Here is a 26,229-nt window from a genome sequence, read left to right as displayed (position 1 = left end):
TGCCATATCCACAATCTCTTCCATGACTTCCTTGATAGGCTCTGTTGTAAATCCTGTGAACTCACACACAACATCTGGAATCTGGACACAGTTTTCTTCAGCACTAATGTATTGTTTGGGGCTTGATGGCTTTCACAGCTTTTTCTGTAACAACATGGGCCTCTTCAATGGTGTAATCCTTCTGGACTTTCACGATATTCTCCCTGTTGAGATTCTCTTCCATAGCGTTGACACCCCTTTCCATAGAAAACCGTATGTAATGAGCCTTAAAGTCCCTTATGACCCTTTGATCTAAGGGCTGAATTAGACATGTTGTGTTTGGGGGCAAGGAGGCCACTTTGGTGCTTTCATTGCAGAATCTAGGGGTTCTGGGTGGCCAGGGACATTGTCCAATATCAAAAGCAATTTAAAAGGAAGTCCCTTACTGGCAAGGTACTTTCTGGCTTCAGGGACAGAGCACTGGTTTTCACAGAACCAATCCAGAAAAAGTGTTTTTGTTGTACAGGGCTATAACTATATATAACTATAATCTTATATAAGATTGTGTAACTATAATCTTATATAAAATTGTGTAACTATAATCTTATATAATATTATTGTAACTATAATCTTATATAAGATTATTGTAACTATAATCTTATATAAGATTATTGTAACTATAATCTTATATAAGATTGTGTAACTATAATCTTATATAAGATTATAGTAACTATAATCTTATATAAGATTGTGTAACTATCTTATATAAGATTGTGTAACTATAATCTTATATAAGATTGTGTAACTATAATCTTATATAAGATTATATAACATATTTATATATTAAATATTAAATAAATATAAAAATATATTAAATAAATCTTATATTTACATAAGATTACATTTATACAATCTTGTATAAGATTACATTTATACAATCTTGTATAAGATTATATAAACTTACATAAGATTAAATATAATCTATATTATATAAATATATTACATATATTATATATAATATTATATATAATAATGTATATAATATATTACATATATTATAATATATAAATATAATATATTATATAATATATAAATATAAATATATTATATATAATATATAAATATAAATATATTATATATAATATATAAATATAAATATATTATATATAATATATAAATATAAATCTATATTATATAAATATAATCTTATATAAGATTATATAAATGTAATCTTATATAAGATTATATAACTATATAAGATTATATAAATATAAGATATATATCTTATATAATCTATAAATATATATCTTATATAATCTATAAATATAAGATTATATTTATATAATCTTATAAATGTGAACGAATGAGTGGTCCGCTGGCCGAGTGGACCCGCGAACTCACCAGCGGACTTGTAAGCGAGCTCACCTTTCCCGCTCCCGCTCCAGTTCCCAAGCCCTTGGAGCAGAAGAATTACATTTCCCATAAGGCCCCGTGCGAGGGGCCGGCGCTCCAGCGGGGCATCCTGGGAAGCATAGTCCACGATCCATAAATCACTTTCTGGAGACCCGCCCTCGCCAACATGGCGGCGCCCAGTTGGGGCGGGTTCGTTTGCTTCGCGTTTTGGCCAGGGCGGGGGTCTGGGCTTTAGGCAGTAAGTGCGGCTGGCGGCCGGGGATCCTGGGAGGGACGTGGGAAGCGTAGGGACAGTGTTGGTGGCACAGCCTGAGGAGGGCGAGGCGAGAGGCGGCCCAGGCCTGCCTGAGGACGCGGCGCTCTCCTGGAGTCGGGGCAGTGGTCTCGGGCCACGGGGACCTCTGCCTTTTTGCGCCCCTGGGCCTGTGGTGGCTTGGAGGGCCTCGGCCGGCCGTGGGAGTTGGGAATTCAGGAATGCAGACAACGAGCTCAAGGCTAGACTCTCGAGTTGTGTTTTTTATAGTTTTCTTCCGAGGAAAAGAGAAATAATTGCATTTCAGCGCTTCCTGTCACTTGGTACCTATGCTAGGCGCTTTACGTTTCTCATCTCCAAGTGACCCTCCGCCACATTCGATGTGAAACCTTGGGGAAGTCACCTAGGCCCCCAGGGCTAACGATGGGATTAGTGGATACATATTGGAAGGCCTTTAGGCTTGATAATTTTAATGGCAGTCTCCCCCGCCCTCCGCCCCCCTTCCCCCCTCCCTCCCCGGTGAACTAACTTCCGGCCCAACAGCTTCGGGACTATGTACTAAACTGCTCTGAAAAAAGTTAACTTGATCCGTTTAATTTAAATGTCATAATCTGGTATATAGTACTGAAGGGTGTGACAAGCAGAGATTTTAGTGAGTTGATTCTCAGAATCTAGGGTTGGCTTTGCCATACCGGCAGTGGATTAGTTGTGGTGACAGGTTTTCTTTTTTATAGTGATGTGAACGTGACTTTTTAAAAACAGCTATTACTTATTGTGAGCCAAACCCTGTACACTAAGTGCCCTTCTTTCGTTATGTCATTTGATAGTTTAAATGACCCGAAGAGACAGATGGTATCCCATTTTACACATAAGAAAACAGATTAACATATCCAGGGTCACACAGGTAGTTAGGATCCTGATAGGGATGAAAAAAATCTAGATCTTGCTGCCTCCAAAACCCAACTACTGTACATGGAAACGGTAGTCCTGTGTTCTAAGAAACAACAGAATCGACTCCCAAGTGTAAGGTAGTGGGATTTGGGGAAAATTTATTTTAAAAATAAAAGCATTTATATGTCACTTTTTTAAAGGGTAGCATTTAGTTTCACAATGTTTGGGGACCTATTTGAAGAGGAGTATTCCACTGTGTCTAATAATCAGTATGGAAAAGGGAAGAAATTAAAGACCAAAGCTTTGGAGCCGCCTGCTCCTAGAGAATTCACCAATTTAAGCGGAATCAGAAATCAGGGTGGAACCTGTTACCTCAATTCCCTTCTTCAAACTCTTCATTTCACACCTGAATTCAGAGGTATGCTATGTTATGTACATTTGACTAGCAATATGTACCGTCTTCTTTACATGTAATTAATTATGCAGAATCACAAATAGACCAATTATCTTAAAGATATATTCTACAGTATGTGTTTATTGTTGCAAATGTAAGATACAAATTGGTAATTCCCTCTGCAGAGAAATGTGAAGCTAAATCTTAAATATATCCTGGGTGATGACAATAATGTTTAGTAAAAAAATAAAACAATATATAGTTTTTAAATTCCTATAATTTATAGTACAACATAGAGACAATTGTCATAAGTATCAGTCTTCATTATTGTTACACTGTTTGAGTTTTAAAATTTCTCCAGAATAACAAACACTTCAGCCAGAGTTATCCGACTAATTATATCTACCTTTCGGAGTGGGGAAGGGTGTCATATTATTTATATGGGTGCACAGTTGTTCATACGCATTTCTGAAATCCGGAAGGCTCACATGCTCATCTGATCTCACCTGAACTTGTTTGGCTTTAGAACCAGACCTGGTGTGAGGCTATTTACAGTTTTTAAGTTATCTCATGTGGGTGAATATTCATACATTCATTACAGGAATATTAATCTGCTGGATTAATGGAAACTGTCCCAGACCCTGCTGGGAATGTAACATTTTATATATATATAAAAACACTTTTTTCATATTATCTGTATAAACTCTGGAAATTCTGAATTCCAAAGACCCAGAGATTTTAGGTAAGGGATTGTGTGCAAGAAACAGACCCACAACCCAAATTAGCTAAATTTAAAAGGGGGGTTATTATAAGAATATAGGGGATCTCAGAAATCAACTGCAAGAAGCCAGCCTGACCTTACTGGACCCTTGATTTCTTGCCCCTGTTTCTATATATTTCTCCCATATCCCATCTCTGCAAACCAGCTTCCTCCACAAGGGTCCTAGGAGCTGTGTTCCCATGAGCTCAGTGTGAACATTACTTTGCCTTCATCTGGCCCTGATTGCAGTCCCCAGCACTACATGGCTTCGTAGCTCAGCTCTCCACAGTGTCTCCATATTAGGAGGACAGACAGCCTGACTCATCCTGTATCTGGTTTGCCGTGTTCCTCTTCCCTACTACCACCACATTTATCAAATCTTTGTGGTTCTTCTGTTGCTTCTAAGCTTAGAAAGACTTCCTGCCTCCAGAGATTTAGTAAATATTTACCACTGTTACCTTCCCAGGAGCAATTTAATGGGTTGGATTGCATGTGGGATTTAAGTGGTACCTCTTAGCCTTGACTCGATCCCCTCCATAAAAATATCTCCCTGATGCAAGCAGTAATTCCACCAGTAGAAATTTCCAGCACTAATAAGTAGATCCCTAATAGGGATAACACTTTTCCAGGTTTTAATATAGTTGAAGTTAAAGGACAACTTGAAGTAGAAACGTAGCCTCAAAGGGACTGAGGAAGATGGTGAAGTGTAGGGCAGGTCATGGAGAGTACCATTAGGCCATAGTAGTACTGAGAGTCCCAGGCCAGCTTCCTCTCCAGCAGAGGGGATTGCTGGCCAAGCACATGATTTGACATCTTAGTGCACAATGTGGACTGCTTGTATAGCTTAGCCTGAATCCTGATGCTAATTGACAGGGAGGTATAATTTGGAAAGGATAAGGACTGTCAGAGAACTGGGGGAGAAAAATTTTGGAATAGTATTTTAAATAATAGGGCTAGATTGGGTTCCATTGTACTCCATTACAATGTAGCTGAGAGTACTGGGAGATTATTATAGAAGTTTTTGTATGGTTTTATGCTTTAACTTGTAGATTTGTAGTTCATTTTTGCCCAGTCCCAGCACTTAGAAAGAATATAACATTCGTTAACAGTAAGCACTAGGGTAGCAGTAGTTTTTCAATAGGGAGACACATTTATCCCATTCCTTGTATCCCTGGAGGATATAAGAGTTTCCCAGTAAGAGTTCCTACCTAGGCTCGGATACGGACTTCTCAAAAGATTCAGATATGCCCCATTGGGTGGCACATCACCTAGATGTTAGGTGATAAAGAAATTCTGGAGACTCACATGGGGTTGCCACCTTCTTTTTCCAGATAAGACCACTGTCATCTGTTACTTCCTTCAACACGGAAAAGACATTTTCACACCAAAAAAAAGGGCATCTCAGAGTAAAAGGGGATCCTTCCCACGAAAGGATGGTTGTTGGCCTTACATGTGGCAGGAAAACTGCAACACTACTGTATTTCCTAAGATTCCTTTCGGCTTTTGGGACCTGATGCCATAGACAGTGGGAAGCCATGAAAGATTTCTGATGTTACTGTTTCTAGTTTTATGCATAAAGATTATTTTCCTTTCCTAGAATTAGGAAATGCTGAAGCCTTAGCATGACACTATTTTCTTAGAATCACTGGTTAAAAATGTTACAGGAAAGTAAAGTGTATAGAGTAAGGTATAAATACTGCCACAATCATATTTCTGAATCTACTTGATTTTACATAAAGGTGGTCTTGGCTTTCTGAAACAATTTTTTAAAATGAAATGATGTCGTTTGCATCTCTGATTCTACCTTTTTCTTTAGAAGCTCTATTTTCTCTTGGCCCAGAAGAGCTTGGTTTGTTTGAAGATAAGGATAAACCCGATGCAAAGGTATTACATCTATGATTTACTGGGGTGTTTTAGCGTATTCAAGAAATTTTTTTTTAAAGAAGGAATTAAGTGACTTATTCACAAAGCAATAATTTTATTAATTATCAAATATGCTGTTTATTTTCAGAAAGTGACTTGGCCTATACCCTATGGGTAATGGAATTTTCCTTCTGAGAAAGAATCAGTTTTCCAAGTACAATACTGCTACTGCTTTATAAACATGTAACACTCTTTACTATGCTTATTCTTTCTTCTGGTGAAGGAAATATTTGCAGAACATCCACATTAGCTTCACCCAGAAGTCTATTTAAAGCATTTTTTTGCAACAATACCCACCTCTCTGCCCCACAAAAAAAATAGAGACTAGTATTCTTTCAATTTGGTACCCTGGAAATAAATTAAGTAATGAGTTAATTTATTATTTTGTTTGTTACTGTGGTGATATTTAAAGTGCAGATCTAATCATGTTCCTCCCTGCTTAAACATAACTCAAAAGTTTCTTATCATGTTCAGGCTCAAATTTGTACTCTAAGGAGTCTTTCATGATCTAGCCCAGTGCTTCTCAGGTTACCTGTGTGGCAAAGGACCTGTTTTTGTATATTTCTTTTTATTCCCAATCTGTTGCAGATTAGCACTTTTCTAGTATATAATAAAAATGCCATGGGAATGTCAAATTGCCATTACAATTTCTAAATGCTTATTCTCCTTTCAATACTTAAAGTCTGGCCTACAGACCAGACTCTGAGCAACATTGCTCAGTCTGCCCCAGCCCTCACCACATCAAGTAAGGCAGGATCTCGCTTGGAGCCAAGAGAAAGTGAGGCAGGGTGTGCTGAGAACTCCAGAGCGAGATACAGTATTGTGCCTGGAAAATTTCTACAGAGGGGAAATTATGTGTATCAGAGATATTTTAGAGAAATAATGGACTATTAGAAGAGATTCAAACTACTGTCAATCTGTAATCAATTGAGTGGTTTATTAAGGCCTATTTGAGTTTTAATGTTTATCTGAACCATATCAAAAATAGAGACTAAAATAACTATTATTTTTTTAGATTGAATTATAATTTTCACAGAAGAACTGAATCATAATTAGTTTTTCCCTTATAATAGGATATTTATAAACTTTCTCCTGAATGAACTGGAAGATACAAAAAAGCTAGTATGCAGTTGTTTTCAAAAGCCTCAATCAACATTTAAAGAATTCATTTAGAAATATGTTTGTTTCTCATTCAGGTTCGAATCATCCCTTTACAGTTACAGCGCTTGTTTGCTCAGCTTCTGCTCTTAGACCAGGAAGCTGCATCCACAACAGACCTCACTGACAGCTTTGGGTGGACCAGTAATGAGGTACGAGGGTCAGCTCTCTAAGGAAGAGTTACCAGCAATAGAGGAAAGAATAAGACTGGTTTAATGTTACCTAACTTCCTTTAATTTTGTCTTAGGGTCTCAACATATTGTTTGAATGTTTCCTTCTCACATTAAAAAATTACAAGCCAGAAATATATATTTTTAGAACTTGCTGTATATAGGATTTTATGAATGGGTGTGATTTGGGGCTGGGGAGAAGATTAGAAAAACGGGGAGAAGTACAAGAGCTGATTTTTACAATTTCTACCCTAAGAGTCTTTATGTAGTCTAGTTGAGATACAACACCTATTACATGGAGATTACCTACCATTTATATAGAAAACTGTTGATCAGTTTTTTAGTCTTTGACCAACAATAATGGATCAATTACATTGTAAGTAAATTTTTAAAAATTCTGTGTTTGTTATGTGCTTTGTGTTTGAATCCACATGTTCTGATTTGAAGGTTTGCTTCAGTCAAAAAAGTGAAATGGTTCTTGGCAGGTCTTTTTATTCCTGTCCTGACTTTCTCCTGACCTTCTCCATTTCTTTATGAATCTTGTTGTATGTGGACTTTCTCTCACTTTCCTGTTTGAGTTCTAAAAGGCATTCTACTGTATACAAACACTACACACTTGTCAGCAATGAGTAAAGGTGCTTGTTGCAAATATTGATGAGCTGTTATAGCTATACAAATCCAAACAAATCCCAGTCTACCATTTTTATATGGAATAGATGGATGTAATCCTGCAAAGACAGGTATAGGCAACTATCACAGAAGTTAAAGAGCAAATGATAGGAATACTGTTATACTGCCTTTAATGGTAAACTCTGAAGGGTGGTCTTCTAACCAGGAACACTCCTTAACTAGGTGATACTAACTATGTGATTAAGGAGGTAAGGCATGGACTTTGAAGCAAAATGGAGTAATAATACATTCCCTAAACAAGTATGTTACATTTCTTGTGTAGGGCTGGTATTTGGCGTTAATCCCTTTAACAACAACAACAACAAAAACACTGTATTGAGATATAATTTACATGCCACAAAATTCACTCTTTTAAAGGGTACAGTTCAGTGCTGTTTTTTAGCATATTCACAGAGTTGTTCAACTATCACTACAATCAATTTTAGAAAATTTTTACCATGCCAAAAAGAAACTCCATACCCGTTAGCAGTAACTTTCCATCCCCCTCAACTCAGCCGCTGGCAACCACTGACCTCCTTTCTGTCTCTATGAATTTGCTATTCTGGACATTTCATAGAAATGGAGTGATCCAGTAGGTGGTCTCGTAACAGTCTTCTTTCACTTAAAGTACTGTTCTCAGGGTTCATTTATGTTGTAGTATGTGTCGATACTTCATTCCATTTTATTGCCAAATGAGATTCTATTGGATGGATATGCCACATGGTTTTTTTTTTTTTTAAATCTAGTCATTGGTTGATAGATTTTTCTTTGTTTTTGATAATGAGCTTCACTAAGTTACTGGTTTCTTCTTAATGCTGTGAAAATTTTTTTTGTTTTTTGTCTAAATAAGGTCTTGCAGAAAACCCTCTAGGACTGGACCTGCAGTGGTAGGAGAAGGACTCTGTGGTATCTTTGCCAAGTGTAGGATTGTTTAGAAACAGCTTGAAAACTTCCACAAGTTTTCTATCCCATCATAGCCAGTGATATTAGATAAATTACATCCTTGAGGATCTTGTATTTTAAAAGGCAAGATAGAAATCCTCCAGCTTTCATCCACTTTATCTGCTGCTCTTCACACGAAACTTTTTTTTTTTTGAGATGAGGTCTCACTCTCTCACCAGCCTGGGGTGCAATGGCATGATCATAGCTCACTGCAGCCCTGGGTTCAAGGCGTCCTGCTGCCTCGGCCTCCCAGGTAGCTGAGATTTTAGGCATGAGCTATTGCTCTTGGTTGAAACTTATTTTTGATATTGTCTTCCCTTACCGCCTCTGCTTCTGAACTCTCCATTTGTTCCTCTCCTTCCTTTCTACTTTTTTTTTGTTGAAGTCAAAAGTGACATCCCTGTGCCAAGTCCTGGGGCCTCATTCTCCTGGCTCTCCCCGCAGCTGTTCTTCCTCCTCTTCTCTACTTCTCAGTCTTGGCGTGCCCCTTGGTTTGGTTATAAATTTTTCTTAAGCAGAAGTTCACACACAACTGCGTGACTCATAATGGATTAAAGCAAGTTCCATCAGGATTTTTTTCTCAGTAACACCGTGTTAGTCTTGTTTTAGTTGTTTTTACCTCAAAGCAGTACATTCTAGTTCTTTTCTATTGTTGATGATTCAGACTATTGACATGTGCTCTGATCTCTGTGAGGTGTTCCTGTGCAGACACTGCCAGCTCTTAGACACTAGTCTGTGCCTGGTATATCCCTCTCTGCTTTCTGTGGCATGGCCATGTGTATGGTTTCCCACAAGAATAAATGCACATTCTGGGTGTCAAAGGAATTGAGTTATATATACACACTGAACACAGCCTGTTCGTATTTTCGTTTTTTAGTATAAATAAAAATAGGTGGTAATCTCTTAACCAGCTCAGCTTGTTTTGCTGAGTCATTCTTATATTTGATCTTCGGATTGCTTGATAAATCTTGAGTTTTTATTGACTAGTGTTTGTTTTTTTAATGTTTTAAAAAATCTGAAGCCCAGAATTACATCTAAAAGTTACCTGTTTTGTAGGAAATGAGGCAACATGATGTGCAGGAACTGAATCGAATCCTCTTCAGCGCTTTGGAAACTTCTTTAGTTGGGACCTCCGGTCATGACCTCATCAATCGTCTGTATCATGGAACCATTGTTAACCAGATTGTTTGTAAAGAATGTAAGAACGTCAGCGAGAGGCAGGTAAATATGCACAGTATTTTAGTAATAAGTTATGTTGTAAATTATAATCCATGTAATTAAATGTATGATGTATAATGCCACACAAGGATTAAAGTGTTTATTACTAAAAGTAATTTATCGAGTTATTTTTCTTCTAACTATACCTAAATCATGAGCCTATAATTCAGATTTCTCCATGTAGATTGAAAGAAGCAAATATCTTGAAACTTAATCTTTTATTCAGTACCCTAATATTTGGAAAATAGATTTGGGGGATATTTACAAATAGAAGACTGTGGCCTCATATGAGAAGCCAGTGTGATCATGGTTGGAATATTATAAAGAAAGTTAATTAGGGAGGTAATAAAAATAGATAATACTGAGGACCAAGGAGTGTTTAATTTGACAAACATCTGTAATTAAATATTGGATTTAGTTTATTAATATTCTTCAGAAAGTTCATTTATATGTGTGTGCTTGTGTTTATATATTACATATAAAGCTATTGTAATCCTGTGTTAGTTAGTATAACCTTCAGTTCTTTGTAATGACACATATTGCCCATTTAATCTAATTGGAAATTAGAAATTGGAAATTTGCTCATGTAAATATAATCCTGTTTGCCCTACAAATCTTATATAGTCAATTATCACTGAATTCATCACTGATCCTTTAATAAAAGGCTGCTTTTGTTATTTTTGCCAAGGAAGTTTGTGTATTTATATGAGGACAAAATTACCATTTTCTTTTTTTTTTTTTTTTTTTTTTGAGATGGAGTCTTGCTTTGTCGCCCAGGCTGGAGTGCAGTGGCACGATCTCGGCTCACTGCAAGCTCCACCTCCCGGGTTCACGCCATTCTCCTGCCTCAGCCTCCCGAGTAGTTGGGACTACAGGTGCCCGCCACCATGTCTGGCTAATTTTTTGTATTTTTTTAGTAGAGACGGAGTTTCACCATGTTAGCCAGGATGGTCTCGATCTCCTGACCTCGTGATCTGCCCACCTCGGCCTCCCAAAGTGCTGGGATTACAGGCATGAGCCACCGTGCCTGGCCCAAAATTACCATTTTCAAATGTGTTAATTGCTTTTTTGAAAATAGATGTGTATATAAAAATATGTGATTTTCAGGATGCTGAGGCAGGAGAATCACTTGAACCCAGGAGGTGGAGGTTACAGTGACCCGAGATTGCACCACTGCGCTCCAGCCTGGTGACAGAGCAAGGCTCCGTCTCAAAAAAAAAAAAAAAGTGATTTTTTAAGTTTGGAAATAATTAAGATGTTGTGTGTGTCTTTGAATTACTACATGCTTGACTTAACTATGATGTAGTAAATCAAAGTATTTTCAAAACAACGTATGTAAGGCCATTATAAATTAAAGACATTAACTTTTCACATATATATTATAAACCATATACTGTATAAATGTTACTTTTAGTACTTAAAATCTTCATGAGTTAAGAAACACCCTATTTTCTTTTTTTTTTTTTTTTTTTTTGATACAGAGTCTCGCTGTCACCCAGGCTGGAGTGCAGTGGCTCAATCTCGGCTCACTGCAGGCTCCGCCCCCCGGGGTTCACGCCATTCTCCTGCCTCAGCCTCCCGAGTAGCTGGGACTACAGGCGCCTGCCACCTCGCCTGGCTAATTTTTTGTATTTTTAGTAGAGACAGGGTTTCACCTTGTTAGCCAGGATGGTCTCGATCTCCTGACCTCGTGATCCACCCGCCTTGGCCTCCCAAAGTGCTGGGTTTACAGGCGTGAGCCACCGCACCCGGCCGCGCCCTATTTTCATTCCCCAAAATCTCTTAAAATAAAGCTGTTGCACACACATACAGAACTATAAATATGAATTAAATTTGCCGAATTGTAAGTGCTTATTACTAGACTTATATGATTCAAATGTAGTTACAGCAGATTTCATAAACCCTCTTTTTACAAACTATTCTCTTGAATTTTCATAGGAAGACCTTCTTATCCTAGCTTAATGTAATTCTTTTTTTGAGATGGAGTCTCACTCTGTTGCCCAGGCTGGAGTGCAGTGGCGCAATCTCTGCTCACTGCGACCTCCACCTCCCAGGTTCAAGCAATTCTCCTGCCTCAGCCTCCCAAGTAGCTGGGACTACAGGCATGCGCCACCACACCCAGCTAATTTTTTTGTATTTTTAGTAGAGATAGGGTTTCACCATATTGACCAGGCTGGTCATATAATTTTTTTTTCTTATAACTTCTTTAGTATATCTTAAGGCAACCCTAGCAAAAGAAAATAAAGAAATGGAGTTTACATTAGAAAATTCAACCCTGCCCTTGCTCTTATAGTCTAGAGTCTAAAACAGTACTGTATACCTTGTATATATGCACTTCTGAATTCAGATAGGTGTCTTATTGTGGTTTATATTTCCTCATAAAACAGATTTTATTGTATCTGTAGTAAATTCATAAACTTTTCTTACTTTTTTCTGATATATTTTAAGCTAAATTATAGTTTGATTTCAAAAGAAGGATAATTTAGTGTTATGAACTTCACAACATCTAATCAGGAGATCTACATCTTTATTTGTAATGTTTTAGAAAACATGTATCTGATTATTCCCAATATATATGTGAGTTGATGATGTGTTTGTAAACCTCTGGAATTGTTTTTCAATATTATATTCATGTCTATTTCAGGAAGACTTCTTAGATCTAACAGTAGCAGTCAAAAATGTATCTGGTTTGGAAGATGCTCTCTGGAACATGTATGTAGAAGAGGAAGTTTTTGATTGTGACAACTTGTACCACTGTGGAACTTGTGACAGGCTGGTTAAAGCAGCAAAGGTAAAGACAGATACCTGCTTTTTCCCAGGGTCCCCACTTTGTAGTTAGTACAAGTCAACTTGTATGAAAAAGTCTCGAGGATATACTTGAAGCTGTTGACACTAAGGATTGAAAAGATATTTACATCATTATCTGTATTTTAATTTTTTACAATAATGAATTTTTAAGGCTTTCAACCCAACAGTTCACCCAACTTCCTTCTCTCCGGGGAAAACTTTATTTGTACCTCAGTGTTTCATAAGTATCCCTCCTTTTTGCAATTACTGTTGTGAAAAAAGATGTATATATTTTTATTTCTGCCACTGAGAAGCTTGTTGAGCTTTGCTTTCTTTGTTTACTACTATGAAAATAGATGGCTGTCTTCATTTTCTTAATATACAGTTATTTTATAATCTTGACATATGTTCTTCCTCAATCTGGCAAATCCAATATAGCCTTACCTCCTCCCCCAGGTGGGAGTACTTAATTTGCTAATTAAGGAATTTAACAGAATACTTCTGGTTTTCTTTCTGTACAGTCAAGCAAAATATAAGACAAAAGAAAGTCAGGACTAAAGCAACTGATATCTTTTGCCATGTGAGAGCTAAGAGAGAAAAGTAAAACAAAGTAATAAACATAGAATTCTGACATTTCTCAAATTTATTCATCACATTCATATATCAGTAGCCATTCCTGTAGTATAATTCATAGTTATTTTCCATTCCAGGAAAGAAGAGATACTTTGATAAGAGGAGAAATGAGAGGCAACTACTGTTTAGCTTAGTGGAACACCTCCCTGGTGTTATTTTCATGCATCTTAAGTTTTGCACATTCCAGCTCCTTTCTAATATGGCAGGGATTTATTATATCAGCACTTTGACATTTCTGAAAATCCCTCTGCCACATATTGGTGTTTTATCCCAGTACTGATGTGAGGTCTCTCTCTGTGCTTTACTGGCTAAGCCCTTTGGGTCCAGGATATCTATTTGTTCTAAGGGAGACTGACATCTGAATAACTCTTTTTGGAGGACAGATTTTAAAAAATGTTTTGTGGGGTTTTTTTTCCCACTTTATCTTCTAGCAGCCATTCATTTATATTTCCTTTTCACAATTCCCTGTGATTTCTCACTATGGAATTGTTCTTTAATGTATTTTTCACACACTTAATTTCCACCAAAAGCATTACCAATGCTAGTTAATTGCTAAGTACTAGTAATTCATTAACATTAATATAAAAATGATTATTATAGATAAATATATCTATGTCTATGTATGTATATTAATACCATTTCCTCTGGCCTGGATGTGCTGTCTCTAACCTTCTCTGGCCTTCCTTCTCAGCTTCTTGTACCTATGGCCAATATGGCATCAACCCTGCTGCTGTCGTTATTATCTTCAGTGGTGACATTCCCACTGCTGCGGGTGATGTGATGAGCTGTTCATAAACATCATCAGCTTGAGCTCAGTTCACTCAGTGGGTTACTGAACATTGTCTTAAACAGCTACCACAAGAGACGTATTTATGTGGTCACTTCATTATGACAGAGATAGCACTATTCCTATAGCTGACAATTATTGAATTTTTCCAACAAATAAAATGAGCATTGATTTAGATAATACACAATACTGATTTTGTATCCTGGAGATTATAGATGAAACTATAATAAAACCTTAAACCCTATGCCTATAGGTTTCATGGGAAGATTGAATTTTATACTGTTTCACCTGTATTTCCATCCAGTTTTTGCCCCTTCATCAAACCCAAAGAGAGAGGTTTATCATTTGCTTATTTATTTTGTATTTCACTTTGGTGTATAAACTTCAAAGTTTGGGATAGTGTTGGAAAGATACCTACACATTCAGCTTTTGGTTAGACTTCATGTTCACTTTACAAAATAAGAACCTTTTGCTAAACAAATGCAGTTTTTAAATATACCTTTTATCAAATTTCTTTAATTCTTTCTCAGTGGAAGTTTTTTGATCTTGATACTTTTAAATTTATATTCTATTCTATGCATTGGATTTGTTGCATTCTAAGTTTATGTTTGGCTGTACTGCTAAATAAATGCAGATTTTCTTGTCCTAAGCAGTCTTTTCTCAGCCACATTATAGTTGAGTTACTCAGTTTTTTTAGATGCATTTTTAGAGCTTGTTTGAAAATCTACCATGTTGTTATATTGCTGGGTTTTTTTGTTTTTGTTTTTTTTTCATTCAACTTTTTTTTTTACCCACTAGATTTGTGGAACTGTTTTTTTTTAAATATATTTTTAGCACTGTTAGATATATTTGATTATGGGTAATTTTATATATCAGGGAGGATTTTTTTTCTCCTCACAGACCAATAATCCAAGAGGTTGGGCACAGCTGATACTGTTAAAAAGCAGCTTAATCCCAGTCAATAGATTTTAGCCCTTGGGGAAGTTAGAGGCCTTTTGCAAGTCTCATGAAAGCTATGAATCTTCTCCTCAGAAAAATACATATGCACATACAATTTTTGTATCATTTCAGATCCTTTGAAACAGGTTCCTAGGTCCCAGGTTAAGAGCTCCAGTTCTTCACTGATTAAAAAGAACTGTAGACCTGCCAGGTAAAGTGGAGACACCAAGAATGAAGGTGAAAGGCCAGAAATTGGGCAGGAAATAGGCACCACTCATCAAATAGTATTTCAGGATATCAACACTAAAGATAAAACTGGCTTGTAAATTATTAATTGTAAGCACAAATGAGTAGCTCCACCTTTAGACTCATAAAATAGATGAGTTGACATCGAGTTATGTTGAATCCATGGTAATGAGTTTACGTAATATTTCTCTTAGAACTGTGTCGTAGGTTGTTTTTTCAGACCTTAAGAAACATTATGTATCCTTTTATATAACCCTGTTTTTAAAAAGCTTTGTAAATTTTTCTTTTAACAGTCGGCCAAATTACGTAAGCTGCCTCCTTTTCTTACTGTTTCATTACTAAGATTTAATTTTGATTTTGTGAAATGCGAACGCTACAAGGAAACTAGCTGTTACACATTCCCTCTCCGGATCAATCTCAAGCCCTTTTGTGAACAGGTTTGAACTATTTTATTTTTAAATTCTTTCTTTTCCCCTGTCAAGATTGAATCTATTATTGACCTGATTTTCAGTTGGTTTATTGTGAGAATCTCTAAACTTTGGCACTATTGACATTTTGAGTTAAATTATTCTTTGTTGTGGGAGACTGTCTCATGCATTAGGGTGTTTAGCAGCATCCCTGCCCTCTACCTATTGGATGACAGTAGCATCCTCACTCCCCCTCCTTCAGTTGTGACAACCAAAACTGTCTTCAGACAAAGCCAAGTATGTCTCCTGGGAGGACGGCATGGGCAAGATTGACCCTGTTCGGGAACCACTGATTTATTTAGAGTCATTTTGAATTTCCAAAGTATAGATTTGTTCCCAGTTCTTTTTATTAAACCCTTCTTTAAAATATTTGAAATGAAAATTTATGAACAAAATTAGAAGTTACCCTGCATTTAGAAAACTTACCATTAATTGGTACCACTAATTTGGATTTAGTTTATTTTACATGTAATAATGAATTTATGCATCTAGAAAGTCAAGAAGCAAATGGAAATTCACTAGTCTAGAATCTGTAATCCTTAAGACATAGGGAAAGGGCCGGGCGCGGTGGCTCACGCTTGTAATCCCAGCACTTTGGGAGGCCGAGGCGGGCGGATCATGAGGTCAGGAGATCGAGACCATGGTGAAACCCCGTCTCTACTAAAAAATAGAAAAAATTAGCCGGGCGTGGTGGCGGGCGCCTGTAGTCCCAGCTACTCGGAGAGGCTGAGGCAGGAGAATGGCGTGAACCCGGGAGGGGGAGCTTGCAGTGAGCCGAGATTGCGCCACTGCACTCCAGCCTGGGCGACAGAGCGAGACTCCGTCTCAAAAAAAAAAAAAAAAAAAAAAAAGACATAGGGAAAGAAAAGGTTTTGAAAACAAATTAATTACAAAATCAACCTACTTTATAAGCCATTTAAAAATGTTTTCTGTAACATTGCTGTACATGCCAAGGTCTGGATGAAAAGAGTAATTATTTTTTATTACAAATCATTCTTATATGTTTATTCAGAATAGAATAGAACATTTATTAGCTAGCTATTGAGTTTCTGTGTAAAAAAAGTAATCTTTTTCTAAACATTCTTAAATTCAGGGTCTTCACACATGGGCCTTCCTTTACTTCAAGCCAAATTGCTGAACTTTTTGGGGTTTTTTTGTTGTTTGAATTACCACTCAAAGGTTCTAATATTCTATTGCCCCTGAGGCTATTATTGACATACCCAAATAAATAATTTTCCCAGAGTTAGTTAATATAATTGTTTCTTGTTTTATAAAAGATAGTTTGTCACATGATTTTAACATACTTTGATGTAACAAAACTGAAATAAGTGAAGAAATTGAGCACTTATCTAGGAAGTCCACATTCATTTTACTTTTGGATTTCTGTATTAATGGAAAAAAGTCACTTGGCATCTTTGTGTACACCTTGTCTTTTGCCTGTACTAGACATTTTAAAATGCTGCCCACTTAAGAAGTTTAATATTTTAAGCAAATAAATTCTTAAAATAACTGACACCCATCAAGTGGCCACCATATGTACATCTGAACATCACAGATGAGCACTGACTGAGTTTAGACATCAAAGCCAGAAGAGAGCTTATATCGTGTAGTTTTAGATCCCTCAGATGTGAAAAAGTTTTCTTTTTTCTTCTGCATCAGAAATTTAAATAAACATCTTTAAAGTACCTCTTAATCTAAAGTAGCTTTTCATTTTATTTTGTTTCTAATTGCTAGTGTAGAAGTACATCTGTTTGATCACTCATGATTATGGAGCATATTATTATAGAAAATGTTGATCATAGAATTAATAAAACAAGAAAGAACCTCTTCCACTAAACTGCCTCTAAACAAAAACAGCTGATAGTCGTAATTACTAAGTTCCTATTCTATACAGAGGACTGTAGTGTCAGGAGGGGTGACAGTTGATCTGGCTTTGACTTTGAGGCACATGACAACCTGGACTATTTCAACTAGATATATATCAATTAAAAAAAGGGGATGCATTTTAAAAGAAGAGTGCATCTATAAAGCAGCATAAATAGATATTGTACGAAGATGGGTTTCTCTTGCTAAAAATTTCTACAACAGACTCACTGATAGGGTAACATATTTCATTGTCGTATTGGCTTACATGATCTTAGCCAAAGTACATAAAAGTAATGTATTTTTCAGGTACATGTGTTCATGGTCAACTAAGAGGCATAATTTGATTGGTGTAGTGTGACTGGCCATTAGATCAATTAATTTAAAAATTTCAAATTTAAAGCCAATTGCTTGAATTCATCTTTACTCTTAAATAACAGTGAAGTTTCTTATTAATTTCAGTAGTTGAAATTATTTTTTCTGTTGATTATTATCAGAATTTTATGAAAACTATATCAGTATTTTTGTTCTTTTTTCTTTTAGAGTGAATTGGATGACTTAGAATATATATATGACCTCTTCTCAGTTATTATACACAAAGGTGGCTGCTACGGAGGCCATTACCATGTATATATTAAAGATGTTGATCATTTGGGAAACTGGCAGTTTCAAGTACGTATAGAAATTCGTTTAGAAATATCTTTGCAATTTCTTTTCTATTCCTATTATTTTGTTGAGGATATTTTACCATTTATTATATATCCACTCTATAGAAAACTTTGATAGGCACTGAAAGTTAATACAGATACAAGTTTTAAATTTTTATTTCTATTTTTTTATTTATTTTTATTTTATTATTATATTTTAGGTTTTAGGGTACATGTGCACAATGTGCAGGTTTGTTACATATGTATCCATGTGCCGTGTTGGTTTGCTGCACCCATTAACTCGTCATTTAACATTAGGTATATCTCCTAATGCTGTCCCTCCCCCCTCCCCCCACCCCACAACAGTCCCCGGAGTGTGATGTTCCCCTTCCTGTGTCCATGAGTTCTCATTGTTCAGTTCCCACCTATGAGTGAGAACATGCGGTGTTTGGTTTTTTGTCCTTGCGACAGTTTACTGAGAATGATGTTTTCCAGTTTCATCCATGTCCCTACAAAGGACATGAACTCATCATTTTTTATGGCTGCATAATATTCCATGGTGTATATGTGCCACATTTTCTTAATCCAGTCTATCGTTGTTGGACATTTGGGTTGGTTCCAAGTCTTTGCTATTGTGAATAGTGCCGCAATAAACATAATTTCTAACTAATTTCACACATACAGAAAAATTACCAGAATAGTAAAAACACCTCCTGTATACCCTTTACCTAGATTCTCTGATTGTTAGCATTTTGCCACATTTGTGCATGTGCATACACAGACACACATTATTAACGTTATCATTATTAGTGCGAACCATTTGAAATTAAGTTGAAGACACCAGGTCCCTTTACCACGAAATACTTCAGTGTTTATCTTCTAAAACCAAGGATATTATCTTACATGAGCATTGATTACAGTAAGGAACTTCTAACATTGATATAATACTGTTGTCTAATAGTTATGTTCAGATTCCACCAGTTTTCCAGTTCACATCCTTCATGGCAATGTTTCCCCCACTCTTAGTGTCAAATCCAGTGTCAGGCATGGTATTTAGTTAGCTAACTCTCCTGTAATCTGGAACCATTCCTTAGCTATACAGTTACTCCATTATCATAAAGAGACAGCACAATTCCTATAGCTGACAATTATTGAATTTTTTCTGAAAAATAAAATGAGTATTGGTTTAGATAACACACAATATTAATTTTGTATCCTGCAGATGGCGGGTGAACATGTGATAAAAACAATAAATCTCATGTCTATAGCTTTCACAATAGAATTTAAAACCAGGGTGAATTTTGTCCTGTTTATTATATGTAGTTACGTCTTTCATGGTTACTCTTTGAAACAGTGCTCAATAACCACTGATTGAATTACATTTAAAACTTTGATCTTCCTAGAATGGTTTCCTATGAGAGGTATAAGAAGGATGTTTTTCCACTTGAAAAAATTACCTATTTCTATTTATTGAGTAATAAGTTTTTCTCTACCAATCTACTGTGCCAGTTCTGTTATGTCTACTGTTCATTTTTGTGTGAGTCTGTTTTTCAGCTCTCTATTCTATTCCATTGTTCATTTTTTTCTATTCCTGGGCAAATACCACATTGTCAATTTCCATAGCTTTGTAATAAGTCTTGATCTCTGGTAGGACAAGTCTCCCTACATGCTGTCATTCTTCAGGAGTGTGGGACGTGTCTTCATTTTTTATGCTTCTGTGTACATTTCTAGAATCACCTTGTCAGTAATCTCACAGATGCATGTGTGTGCACATACACATATACACACACATACTCAGTGGGATTTCCTGTCTTCATGTGTGTACAAGATATACCTTTTCATTTTCTAAAGTCCCTTTAATGTCTTATTAAAAAGTTTTATAATATTTCTCAAAAAAAGAATTTGCAGATGTTCTGAGGGAAAGTGCTAACCGGTGTCTAGTTCCTAGAAAATTATAATCTATTACACATCAACCCCAGACACAGTAAAACGTCTATGAGTAAGTCACAAACCGTTATATTAGGATGTAAAATGCTTAAAGCATAGCTTCCTGTTATCAGAAAGTTAACGCTGTTGTTGACGAATACTTGCTCCACATTTACTTGTAATACTGCATCTCGTGGTGCCAGCAGTATCCAAGATGCAGAGTCCCTTTGATGACACTCAGCCATCTTTTCAAAATGTTCATCGGTGTTTCTGACGTTCTATCAGTTGTATTTGGAACGTATTGAGAGATATATGTTCTGTGAAGTTTGGATATGAAAAAAGTCAAACTGTGTTCTACCAGGAACATGTTTACCAGGGAGATGATCTATGCCTAAATTTTGTGTTTTCTGGAGTGTTTGTGGCTGGTGTATTGAAATGCAGCTTTCTTTAGTACGTTGATTTTATATACTAAAATACATAAAATATTAAACAATTTATATACTAACAACCAATAATCTTGCTAAACACTCTTATGTTGAAGTCATCTATGGAAAAAGACAGTTTTGTTTTACCTGTCCAAATCCTTTGTCTTCCATTTCTTTTGCTTACTGCAGTGAATGGGACTCCCATTCTGGCTTGGGAAAGCTGTACAAGCATCACTCTCGAAAGCTTGTGTCACATTTGCTAAGACACAGCTTGCCGGGCACCTTCCCAATTAGATGAAATGGAACACTTGTTATCCTCATCTACTGTGTTTCAGACCTCAATGTTACCATGTTTAATTTGAGCCGATCCTTATCGTGTTATTATGCCTTCCCTCAAACTACCTTCTTGTATTTTTAGTTTCCCACAGTAGAGAATCCTTAAGAAAGTGGCCTTCTCACTCCGCCTTAAACTCCCCTTATCTTATCACATAGGCTTTATTTTGCTCTCTCTTTAAGATGAAGCCTTTCATTAGATTCTGATCGAAGCTTGTCCATGTCTGGTAAATGTTTATTATGGTGTTCAATTTTTTGCCTTGCCCATTCCCATTGCAGTTCGTGGCTCTTTTCTTCCAGTTGTGCCTCCACCTGTTGTGACCTTTTTCAATATTGCCTTGTCTCTCTTCAGTCTTAGGAAGTGCTCCCAGCCTCTGTGCCAGCCCAGGTTCCACCTCAGGGAGTGTGCCCCTACATTCCTTGATGCCTGCTACAGTTTTTGCTCAGACAGTTTGAAGATTTGAGGTATTTTTCTAGCCGGCAATATTTATCCTCAGTTTTTTGATGCATAAAATATCTGTTTGCAATTTCATCTTCAGGTTTATCATTGAGGTCATGTACAAAGGCAGCTTCACACTCTGGTGAGGCAGCATGTTTTGAGAGTAGTGATTCTCTCTTCCTTGACTTTCTTTTGGGTTGTGGTTTCCTGGACATGTCTTTTGCAGTTTTGTGCTCATTTTTTTAGAATTGATCAGCTTCTTTCTAGCAGCATCAGGATCTCTTCCCAGTTCTATGACATGACTCGAAGGGCAGGCAGGCATTCCTTCATGTGGCTTCAGTCTCTGCACTGCCTGTCCATTTTTGAAGCTCTAACACCTTAGCAAGGTCTTCCTCAGGGCTTAGAGAACAATAGAATATTGTGCTTGGTATGTTTTCTTGTTAATGGCTATCAAGCATCCCATTTGTTATTTTTTTTTCTTATTGTTCTGTTGTTTAAGAATCACTAGCTTTTCTCTTTTTTTTTTTTTTTTTTTTTTTTGAGACAGAGTCTCGCTCTGTCGCCCGGGCTGGAGTGCAGTGGCGCAATCTCGGCTCACTGCAAGCTCCGCCTCCCGGGTTCACGCCATTCTCCTGCCTCAGCCTCCGAGTAGCTGGGACTACAGGCGCCCGCCACCGCGCCCGGCTAATTTTTTGTATTTTTTAGTAGAGACGGGGTTTCACCGTGGTCTCGATCTCCTGACCTCGTGATCCGCCCGCCTCGGCCTCCCAAAGTGCTGGGATTACAAGCGTGAGCCACCGCACCCGGCTAGAATCACTAGCTTTTCATCCAGAGCTTCATGGTGTTCAGATAATGATTTTGTGCTTTAAGAATTTCACCTGCAGTAGATATATCTGGTGGACACTGTGCTTGTCTCTTTGCTACCATTATCCTGACAGATCCCCTGTGCCCACAGACAAAGGGTCCCAAATATTCTAATTGTAGCCAGGTAGTGTTCTTTCTGCTTATAGTTCAGCAATTACTTCTTCCCTTTGAAGGAGCTGTGCCCTGCATACATGGAGTTCTTTAGTAGGTACTGCCTGTAAGGAGTGGTTTTCAGGACCAATCTCATGTAATTTTCCCTGGGTTAAAGCCAACATTTTAGTCTCTCTTAGTGTGCCTGGAAGATGATCCCTTTCTTCTAGCATGGAGGCCACTAACTACAAAATGTGAATGTAGATCTAGCTATAAAGAGGAGCCTGATCCATGCTGCCTCCAGCTTCCTGGGGGGACTTTGGCTTCACAGATGGTTGGGATCATTTGGAACATCATCTTGCACATTTGAGGAAGTGGGGCAAAGAAGGCTCCATGACAGCACCCAATTGGCAGCTGTATGACTGGACCAGCGTGTCCCAACATGTATGGCCAGGGTCAGACACTGGCAGAGTGGAGAAGGACTGGGCCCAGCCTGTATGTCACCTGGATCAACTTGTCATATGTTGGACTCATAGGCTCGAGCATCATCTCCACAATGCCGATTTGCCTCTTCCCTCCAGTCATGTTTAAATCTCTTATTCCATTGTCATAAATTTCTTCAAGCACCTTAAGCATACTTATTTTATTATTTTCTCTCTGATAATTGCAGCATCTGAAGACTTTGTAGGTCTGACTTGGATATCTTCTGATGTTGCTGATTCTATTTCCTTGTGATTTTGGTATTGTGGACTGTAAGCTTCTTGCTTTGCTTGTTTGTTTGCTTTTTAAGAACTTGGTTTATGGGAGTAATTTGAGGACTGAGTTAAAAGTGCCTTCTTCCAAGAAAGATTTGTGTTTGTCTCTAACACAAGCCTGGGATCACTACCAGCCCTTAACAACATTAAAATCAATTTGATGGTTTTAGAGCAATACAGCTAGTATGAATTTGGGACACAAACCCACATGAGGACCTACTTGTGATTATTAAAGGACATTTTTCCCCCTTCATCCAGTATCAAGGTCAAGGCAAGCCAGTTCCTCACTGTCCTTTATTGTAAGGTGGATTTTTTTTCTAGGTCGTGGTTATATTGAAGGTATAGCCATTTAGGGATTCCAACTTTTTGCTGAATTTTATCATTGTGATATATTAAAAAGTATATATTTGGTCATTCTTTCCAGTTCCCGTTCCTAGCACAGAGCTCCTTGGAACTTCCTGAGTGAGAGGAATGTCTTTTGTTATTCATAATGGGCCCCTTTCCACCATACCTGAGTTGATGTTAATGAAGTCACTCTTAGATGCCTCAGGATGGAGGCTGGTTGCCAGAGAAGCCAGTCCCATTATTAGAGGGTTGAAACTTTCATTCCTGCTTCCCTGACCTTGGGGAGGGGAGAGAGACAGGAAATTGAGTTCAGTCACCAATGACCAGTGATTTATTTAATCGGTCATGCCTCTGTAATGAAACTTCAGTGAAACTTCTTGAAAAATGAGGTTTGGGCATTTCTGGGTTGGTGAACACATTTTCATGCTGGGAGGGTGGCCACCGCGACTCCGTGGAAACAAAGTTTCCTGAACTCTGGGCCCTTCTGGACCTTGCCCTATGTCTGTCTCCATCTGGCTGTTCATTTATATCCTTTATAATAAAGTGTAGTATAAGTTCCTGAGTTCTTGCTGATGTTCCAGAAAATTATGAACCTGAGTTGGGGTGATGGGAACCCTAAAATTTGTAATCAGCCAGGCAGAAGTGTGAGTACCCTAGGGATCCCGTATGTGGTTGGTGTTTGAAGTAGGGGACAGTCTTACGGGACTGAGTCCTCAACTTATGGAGTCTGTGCTATCACCAGATAGTGTCAGAATTGAATACAATTGTGTGACACCTAGTTGATGTCAGAGAATTGGAGAATTGATTGTTGTTTGAAAGACCAGTCCCTCGACTCCCTCCTTTGGGTAGGCCTAGGCTTTCTCTCCCCAACTCTGTCCTGTATGGGCATCACAATGGAAGTTCAGTGTCAGCAAGATCGGTGTCTTAGTCCATTCAGGTTCAGGCTGCTCTATCACAACACTTAGACTGGGTAATTTGTAAACAACAAAAATTTATTGCTCACAGTTCTGGAGGTTGGGAAGTCAAGATTAAGGCACCAGCAGATTCTGTGTCTGTGAGGACTTGCCCTGCTTCATAGATGACACTTTCTTGCTGTGTCCTCACATGGCAGAAAGGACACACAAAACTCCTTCAGACCTTTTTTATAAAGGCACTACTCCCATTCAGGAGGGCTCATCTTTTGTGACCTAATTATCTCCTGAAGACCCCACCTCTTAATACTATTGCATTGGTGATTAGGTTTCAACGTATGAATTTTGGGGGAACCTAACTGCTCTGGCCATGGCAGTTACAGAGCTGGAGGCCTCATCTCTGGATTTCTTCCCCACATTCCCATTTCACTTTTTGACCTCAGAAGAGTTTTCCCTGATGTTCTTGCAAGCTCATGATGTGTTTAAGATGTTTTTATTTGTTTTGATTTTACTTTATCTAACATTTTTAGTAATTTTGTAGCAGGATGGTTGTATCTGGCCTGCCATATTTTTCCATCACTTGTTGTTATTTATTTTTGGCTTGCGTTGTTTAGGACTATCTGTATTTCTGGTTTTAAGTCCATTTAAAATATTTCTGCAAGATGGCATGTATGGAAACAAAAGGCAATGAAAATAACTTACCAGGGGAATTTTGACATGTTCCCCAATACCTTCATAAAATGGGGTGAAAACTTGGATGATCAGGAAATAGAAAGGAGTATTTAAGCTGAGCCTGGCCTGCAAAGATGAGTAGAATTTCCTTAGATCAACACAAGTGAGTGAGACCATACGGGATGAAGACCAGAAAATACTTTGAACTGAATTTTAATGAAAACTCAACATATCAAATTATGTAAAATGTAGCTAAAGTAGTGCTAAGCTGGAAAATATTGGAACCCACTGCATGTATTGTGCTAGAAGCTTTACTTGTTTCATATTCCCAATTTACAACTAAAGCCGGAGAGATGAAGTAAATTATCCAGGATTGCTCAACCAGGAGCTGGAATTCAAAGCCAGGTCTGCCTGATTCCAAGCATATGCAGATTATTGTGATGTTTTTACCACTGTTTCATCATCTTGAAACCTTTTTTTTTTTTTTTTTGACAAGGTCTTGCTCTGTGTCACCCATGCTGGAGTGCAGTGGCGCAGTCACGGCTCACTGCAGCCTCGACCTCCTGGGCTCAAGCAATCCTCTCGCCTCAACCTCCTGGCTAATTTTTTTTTTTTTTTTGTAGAGTGTCCTGGTCTCTCTGTGTTGCCCAGGCTGGTCTTGAACTCCCAGGCTCAAGCAGTCCCTCTGCCTCAGCCTCCCAAATTGCTGGGATTATAGGTGTGAGCTACTGTGCCTGGCCAACATTCCTATTTTGTTACTTTTTAAGGGGTTAGTGATAGAAACTCATACTGTTTTCCTTCCTAGGAGGAAAAAAGTAAGCCAGATGTGAATCTGAAAGATCTCCAGAGTGAAGAAGAGATTGATCATCCACTGATGATTCTAAAAGCAATCTTATTAGAGGTATAGTATGTGTGTGTATGTATTTGTATGTATGGTATGTATTGTGTGTATGTGTGCATGTGTGTATATATGTAAGAATATATGCGGTTTAGTTGCTAGATGTGATATTATTACCATTCATAGTCTTTTTCCTTAAGGACATTCTCTGTATCTATATTTTAATGATTTTTGTGGGGATTTTCTGGTTATGAATGAAATACATATTCATGGTAGAAAATTCAAGAAAAAAACAGAAAATATATAAAAAAGATGAAAAGTATAAATAGGCCACATACTGACAGTTATTGTTAACACTTTGATATATAGTCTTTGCGTTCTGTTTTCTTTATGTTTGTATACATATATTGGAATTGGGTTATGACTTTTTTGGCTATTATTGTCATTTTAAACCAAATTGAGCTTTACTAAATGCTGTTTCACAATTTATTG

The 26,229-nt window shown here is 37.4% G+C and overlaps 1 protein-coding gene across 7 annotated transcripts in view; it reads left to right on the top strand.

Annotated features, from left to right (window-relative positions):
* The first annotated feature begins 1,530 nt into the window (after positions 1 to 1,530).
* Positions 1,531 to 26,229, top strand: part of USP40 (ubiquitin specific peptidase 40) — a 91,840-nt gene continuing 67,141 nt past the window's right edge. For 3 of the 7 annotated variants that reach the window (XM_055291016.2, XM_055291015.2, XM_055291018.2), the window contains exons 1-9: positions 1,531 to 1,630; positions 2,737 to 2,954; positions 5,507 to 5,574; positions 6,810 to 6,923; positions 9,609 to 9,773; positions 12,415 to 12,561; positions 15,456 to 15,599; positions 18,036 to 18,164; positions 25,705 to 25,800. In XM_055291016.2, the coding sequence (XP_055146991.1) occupies positions 2,756 to 2,954; positions 5,507 to 5,574; positions 6,810 to 6,923; positions 9,609 to 9,773; positions 12,415 to 12,561; positions 15,456 to 15,599; positions 18,036 to 18,164; positions 25,705 to 25,800 (1,062 nt within the window). In that variant the 5' untranslated portion in view covers positions 1,531 to 1,630; positions 2,737 to 2,755. Of the gene's footprint in view, positions 1,631 to 2,736; positions 2,955 to 5,506; positions 5,575 to 5,701; positions 5,990 to 6,809; positions 6,924 to 9,608; positions 9,774 to 12,414; positions 12,562 to 15,455; positions 15,600 to 18,035; positions 18,165 to 25,704; positions 25,801 to 26,229 lie in introns of those variants that run through there. The other 4 variants (XM_055291017.1, XM_055291019.2, XM_055291020.2 and 1 more) reach the window with 3 other exon arrangements.

Source organism: Symphalangus syndactylus, chromosome 8, assembly GCF_028878055.3.
Source record: "Symphalangus syndactylus isolate Jambi chromosome 8, NHGRI_mSymSyn1-v2.1_pri, whole genome shotgun sequence".
NCBI classification, from domain to species: Eukaryota; Metazoa; Chordata; class Mammalia; order Primates; family Hylobatidae; genus Symphalangus; species Symphalangus syndactylus.
The sequence above is the reverse complement of the archived record's forward strand: the minus strand, read 5'-3'. Positions and strand labels throughout refer to the sequence as shown.